This window comes from Phaenicophaeus curvirostris, chromosome 5 (assembly GCF_032191515.1).
Source record: "Phaenicophaeus curvirostris isolate KB17595 chromosome 5, BPBGC_Pcur_1.0, whole genome shotgun sequence".
In the NCBI taxonomy this organism is placed as follows: domain Eukaryota; kingdom Metazoa; phylum Chordata; class Aves; order Cuculiformes; family Cuculidae; genus Phaenicophaeus; species Phaenicophaeus curvirostris.
In genome coordinates this window covers 64039762-64046459 of record NC_091396.1, presented here as the reverse complement: position 1 = coordinate 64046459, position 6698 = coordinate 64039762, and the positions used below count along the sequence as shown (strand labels likewise).

At 49.6% G+C, this 6698-nt stretch overlaps 1 protein-coding gene across 2 annotated transcripts in view; it reads left to right on the top strand.

Annotated features, from left to right (window-relative positions):
• The first annotated feature begins 247 nt into the window (after positions 1-247).
• PPP2R5E (protein phosphatase 2 regulatory subunit B'epsilon) overlaps positions 248-6698 on the top strand; it is a 74257-nt gene continuing 67806 nt past the window's right edge. Inside the window, exons 1-2 of one of the 2 annotated variants that reach the window (XM_069856879.1) lie at positions 248-318; positions 4787-4950. In XM_069856879.1, the coding sequence (XP_069712980.1) occupies positions 4794-4950 (157 nt within the window). In that variant the 5' untranslated portion in view covers positions 248-318; positions 4787-4793. The remainder of the gene's footprint in view (positions 319-4786; positions 4951-6698) is intronic. The other variant, XM_069856877.1, reaches the window with a different exon arrangement.

The window sequence follows — 6698 nt, the reverse complement described above, 5'->3', positions numbered from 1 at the left end:
CGCCACAATAGCGCCGAGCCCCAACGCGCCAGCCCTTCTCCTCCTTCCTCTTCTTCCTCCTCCTCCTTCTTCTCCTCCTCTCGCGGCGCCCGCACCCCGCGCTCCCCCACCCACCCCCCCCCCACCCCGCCCCGGGCTTCTCCGCGGGGCTCGGCCGGGAATGTGAGGTGAGGCCGCGGCCATCGCAGGCAGCGGGGCCCGCGCCGAGCGCGCCCGGCACCGAGCGCAGCCCCAGCCCAGGCCTAAGCGAGAGGCCCCCGCGCCCCCGCCCGGGCCCCGCCGCGCCCGTCTCCGGAGCCTGGAAGCAGGAGGGCCAAGGTAACTCCGCCGCGGGGAGGCGGGGGGGGGGGGTGGGGGGGGGGTGGGGAAGGCTGCTGTCATCTCGCAGGAGGTTGCGGCGGGAGGAGGAGGAGGAAAGGCGGCGCTGGGGGCTCCGCGGCGAGACGCGGGCTGCCTGCCCCGCTGGGGGCGGGCGGGATCCGCAGGGGCCGCGCCGTGCCTGCCTCCCTCTCCCTCCTTCCCACCCTTCCTCCCTCCCTCTCCCGCTTCCTCCCCCCATCCTCTCCCTCCTTCCCCCCCATCCTCTCCCTCCTTCCCCCCATCCTCTCCCTCCTTCCCCCCCATCGTCTCCCTCTTTCCCCCCCATCGTCTCCCTCTTTCCCCCCATCGTCTCCCTCTTCCCCCCATCGTCTCCCTCTTTCCCCCCATCGTCTCCCTCCTTCCGCCCCATCGTCTCCCTCCTTCCCCCCCATCCTCTCCCTCCTTCCCCCCATCCTCTCCTCCTTCCCCCCCATCCTCTCCCTCTTTCCCCCCATCCTCTCCCTCTTTCCCCCCCATCGTCTCCCTCTTTCCCCCCCATCGTCTCCCTCTTTCCCCCCCATCGTCTCCCTCCTTCCCCCCATCGTCTCCCTCCTTCCCCCCCATCGTCTCCCTCCTTCCCCCCCATCGTCTCCCTCCTTTCCCCCCCATCGTCTCCCTCCTTCCCCCCATCGTCTCCCTCCTTCCCCCCATCGTCTCCCTCCTTCCCCCCATCGTCTCCCTCCTTCCCCCATCGTCTCCCTCCTTCCCCCCCATCGTCTCCCTCCTTCCCCCCATCGTCTCCCTCCTTCCCCCCATCGTCTCCCTCCTTCCCCCCATCGTCTCCCTCCTTCCCCCCATCGTCTCCCTCCTTCCCCCCCATCGTCTCCCTCCTTCCCCCCCATCGTCTCCCTCCTTCCCCCCCATCGTCTCCCTCCTTCCCCCCCATCGTCTCCCTCCTTCCCCCCCATCGTCTCCCTCCTCTCCCCCCATCGTCTCCCTCCTCTCCCCCCATCGTCTCCCTCCTCTCCCCCCATCCTCTCCCTCCTTCCCCCCCATCCTCTCCCTCCTTCCCCCCCCATCCTCTCCCTCCTTCCCCCCCCATCCTCTCCCTCCTTCCCCCCCCATCCTCTCCCTCCTTCCCCCCCCATCGTCTCCCTCCTCTCCCCCATCGTCTCCCTCCTCTCCCCCATCGTCTCCCTCCTCTCCCCCCATCGTCTCCCTCCTCTCCCCCCATCGTCTCCCTCCTCTCCCCCCCATCGTCTCCCTCCTCTCCCCCCATCGTCTCCCTCCTCTCCCCCCATCGTCTCCCTCCTCTCCCCCCATCGTCTCCCTCCTCTCCCCCCATCGTCTCCCTCCTCTCCCCCCATCGTCTCCCTCCTCTCCCCCCATCGTCTCCCTCCTCTCCCCCCATCGTCCTCCCTCCTCTCCCCCCCCATCGTCTCCCTCCTTCCCCCCCATCGTCTCCCTCCTTTCCCCCCATCGTCTCCCTCCTTTCCCCCCCCCATCGTCTCCCTCCTGTCCCCCCCCATCGTCTCCCTCCTGTCCCCCCCCATCGTCTCCCTCCTGTCCCCCCCCATCGTCTCCCTCCTGTCCCCCCCATCGTCTCCCTCCTGTCCCCCCCCATCGTCTCCCTCCTGTCCCCCCCCCATCGTCTCCCTCCTGTCCCCCCCCCATCGTCTCCCTCCTGTCCCCCCCCATCGTCTCCCTCCTGTCCCCCCCCCATCGTCTCCCTCCTGTCCCCCCCCCATCGTCTCCCTCCTGTCCCCCCCCATCGTCTCCCTCCTGTCCCCCCCCATCGTCTCCCTCCTGTCCCCCCCCATCCTTCACCCCCATCCTCTACCTCCTTTCCTCTCCCTCCCTCCTTTTCCCCCCATCCTTTCCTTCTCTCCCTTCCCTCCCTCCTCTCCCTCCTTTCCCCCCCATCCTCTCCCTCCCTCTCTCAATCTCTCCCTTCCTCCCTTCTCGGGGACCAGCGGATCCGATGCGCCTGGCTTCCTATTTACCGAAAGACTTCGAAAATAAAACGAGATCCCTTGTTGAAAGGAAGGAGCAGCAGTGGCTGGGGCAGCAGCTTCCCTCCTTGCACACAATAAATAATCTGCTTTCCCCCTCTCACACAATAAATAATGTCCCGCTTCCCCCCCCAGCCGCTGCATGAGGCGGTGTGTTGCGCTGCCATCGTATATTCGGGGAGCAAGCCTTCATTTGGAGAGACGAGGAACAGATCAGTGTTTACTGCGAGGTTGTTAGGCTGGATGGAGTCTTGTTGAATTAGAATAAGGTTTTAATAATTTATAAAGCAGGTTAGGGGAAACTGTTACTAAATTTACAGGAGGGTAGTGTCAGTAAAGCTTCTTGCTGACACATTGATCCTGCAGTTTAAGCGATCTACTTTAGTCCCTGGCCATTATTAGTTTTTTTTCCTTTTTTCTTTTTGGTAATTTAATTTTGAGAGAGCGTGTGCAAACATTTCTGCAGGAATGGTTACACTTCAGTGATGCACGTGATGAGGGAGGTGAAGCTTTTTGATGAGATGATCTAAGGCAAACCGATTCAGGTTTTAAGAATACATTTTTTTGGTGATTATTTCCAGAATTTGGTTTATGTAACAGGTAACTTTGTATGTTTTTTGGTGGACTGTTACTATCTTAGAAGTTGGTTGCTAGAATACAGGCCAGTCTATTTCAGTTTATCTGACTTTTTTATTTATTAATCTTGGCTGAGGCCTGGATGCCCTGGTGATGGTGGCATATTTCCCCTCCGCCCCCAGATGATAAACAAGGCCAGCTTAAGGTACAGGTTCACGTTGCTGATAGCATGTTAAATTTAGAAAGCGTAAGTTGGAAGTGAAAAAAAACCTCAGGAGAAATTGGAAGGATGGAATAAGATTTTCTCATTATTGTAATGCCAGCTGCACAGTTCAGCGTCTGGGTGCTGCACATGCTTCCTCGAAGAAGCTGTGGGGTTTATACTTCCATTTTTTATAAATTTAGCACACATGTATGTAATTTTGCATGTAGTAGTTCTTATCTTTTGGAGCTTGTTTACACTGTTGCTATAAGCCACGCTTTCTAAAGCTTTTCTTACAAAAGACAAATCCAAATAACGTCTGTTTCAATGGATTTAATCATTTATGAAGCATAGGAGTAACCAAATATTTTAATAAAATAAGTACTAGAAAATGTTCTCGATATTGTGGAATTGACTTCTTTTAGCATACGAGTCACTTTGGTAATTGAAGTCAACAGACACTGGGGATGAGTAATGCTTTCCAAGGACATGTTCTAAGACCCTGATCCTGCAAATGCTTATGCCGATGCTTAACTTTGCAATATCGTGTAGCCTTACTGAAATCAAGAGAGCTGCTCTTGTTAATGTTCATGTTATTAATGCAAATAGTTCTGTTGATTTCAGTACAGGTGGTGAAGTTAGCTGCATACAGAACTGCTTGAAATACCTAGGCCTAAATTCCTCCTCTCTCATTTCCCTTAAGTTTTACTCACGTATTTCACCAAGATCTGATGGGCCTTTTAAACAGAAAGGTAAATACCTACCACACAGTAGCTGTATGGATTAATTCACTGTTTAAACGTTCCTTTTTGGTATTTCTTAGTAGTATGGAATCAGCTACAGGAGTGCTACCAAGGCAAGTTTTATAGGAAGAAGCAACACTTGTTTCTTAGACCAGCTGATAGAGTTGGGAAACAAACAAACTTTTGCTTGCGGAAACTCTTTTTGGCGCTCTGCCTCTCCCTGCAAACCCTGTCTGGCTTCTGCCCCTGGAACAGTTGCGGCTACCACACTGCTATTCTTACAGAAATGCCAGAGCATGGAATAACTATTTGTAGAGAGACCCACAAGAAAGTAGCTGAGAGTTTCTGACATGGAGCATTAAGACATAATATATAAAATTTGTCAGTGTTAGTGAAATTGTGAAGCATTGCAATACTATTTTGCTGTACTTTCTTCTATTTTTATAAAATCTTACATGAAGGTGTGGCAAATAAACTAAATTTTTTTTCTGTAGTTTTTTTTTTTTCTATGCATATTGATGACTTTAATGCCAAAAGAACATTTGCACCTTTTTGTGTACCCATTCTTTAGTGTGCATGGTGCCTTGCAGAAAAAGGTGAAATTACTTTGTTGCAAAGAACATGTAGTTTAAGGTTAGAGTCCTATGTGAAGTCTACATATGTATGAAGTTTTATTAACATGATAATGTCAGCATTAAGTCTGAATGTTTCCTGTTGCGAGTTTTTTGGCAGATGGGAAACACAGGTAAAAAAATGAGCAGAAATAATTACTACACTGTTGCATTAAGTTTATTCCATACAATATGTACATATGATGGTGGGTTAGCTCTCTTAACAGTCTGGGTGCGCTGGGGTGCAGAAAGAGTTTTGGAAAATTTAGAGTTTTTTTTTCCCTACCCCCATCTCCCATTTAATTTATTTAGAGTATGTTGGTAACGTTTATTTTCCTTCAGTAGGGATATGTCCTCAGCACCAACTACTCCTCCATCAGTGGATAAAGTAGACGGATTTTCTCGGAAGTCCGTCAGAAAAGCCAGACAGAAGAGGTCACAAAGCTCCTCCCAGTTTAGGTCTCAGGGCAAGCCTATCGAGTTAACTCCTCTGCCTCTGCTAAAAGGTAAGATCAAGGATGATTTTTAATAAAAAAAGCCAGTTTTACTCTACATCTGACTTCTAAGCTCGAAGTACTTTATTGCCAGAAATTGCAAGGACATTTTGCCAGCAAGGAGGACTGTTTCATGCCAGAAATGTATGTATTTAAGCTCCACAAAATATTTTATCTGTGACTTGAGGGTGTGGCAGTTGTTTGCAATGCTTTTGAAAGTTTTAACTGCTAATGTTAACTCATACCATGACTTGAGTTTTCAAGGCACTGAGGCTACGCGTAAGTGTTTTAGTTTGTGAATCTCTAACAGCTGGCCTAAATGAACAGTAATTCTGGTAAGGGTTAATTGACTTGTGAACAGAGGGAAACTGTAGTTTAGTATATTTGCTTGTAACATGTTGGTCTGCAACCTGTGACATTGCTGCCAAATACAGCCCACAGGCCTATTTTGAATGCCCTATAGCAAGACTTCGGGGGATAGATGAGACCCATTCTCTTTGCATTTGAGAACAGGTAACTCCCAGCTCCTGGCTTCTGCTGGGTTTTGAAATCAAAATGTCCCATGAGCTGCAGCCTCTCAAGAGGAAAGATGCTGCCAGTCAGGTATTAGGCGAGGCACTACTGTTTTGAGAGCCTGCGTATCCCAGCTTTGATTGAGTTTCTGCTGGCAGAGTTAACTCTAATTTGGGAAAGAAAATTATGATCCAGCACACTACTTCTGAAAGGATGCCAGTACCTCTGTAATATCTTGAATGCTTCCCCTAAATCCCAGTTGTTGCTGAATTTCAGTGTAAATCCAGGGGCCAACAGCACTGCTCAGAATTGCCTGTCTGGCGAGGAAGGAAGAGTTACCTTCCAGAAGTGTTTCTTTTACTCTGAATTCTCAAATGGTTTATTTAGTTTTGTGATTTTTTTTCTCATTGCTGTTCTTTTCTAAGTAGTGAAAGTAAGAATGGTTTGCATTGATTATTCTGGAAAATAGCAAGATTAATAGGCTTAATATTATATCTGTCCTATTTTTGCTTTGTAAGCAAGAATATTACCCACATTCCGTCTTCTACCTGTTTGACAAATTTGTTATTAAATGTGTAATTGCACTTTGGTTTGGTTCTTAACCCCACTTCTTCATAAGAAAAGAGAAGCTGCAAACAGAAACCCCAGACCAGCCCCGACAAAAAAACTCCCACCTTCATGTGTGTCTTTTAATTTAATTGAAAGTATGATTTTAAGATTAGTTCTACTGGAGTTGTCATAAAATATTTGGGGCTTCTTGCTGTGGGTTACCTGTAAGAAGGCACCGGTGGCCACACTGTGAAAGATGAGTTGGTCCATCCAGCCTTGCTGCTTTGTGCCTGACAGTGACCAGCTTGGAACTGTAAAGGAGAGCAGAAGAACAGGAGACCTGGACGGATACTGTTCCAGAATTCTCCCCTCATTCAGCACTTCTCAATTTAGGGTCTGTTGGTGCCAGTGCATTTGACTTTGCAGTTTGCAGTGAGTGTTACTTTATGAATTTTTCTTGTCGTTTTGTGACAGTATGATAAAAAAAAACCCCAAACAAGTGCTCCTTTAAAATAAGGAGCATTTAGGATAGCATTTAGCATAAAGGAGCTCCTTTAAGATAATTTTGAAGCTTAGTTTTATACTTTTGCAGGTGATTTTTGATATGTGGGTAATTTCCTTTGAAAATACTGGTTGCTATAGGTCAGAAGGTGAATGGTGTTATCCTCTGGTTTAAGTGGCTACATTTTTGAAAAAAC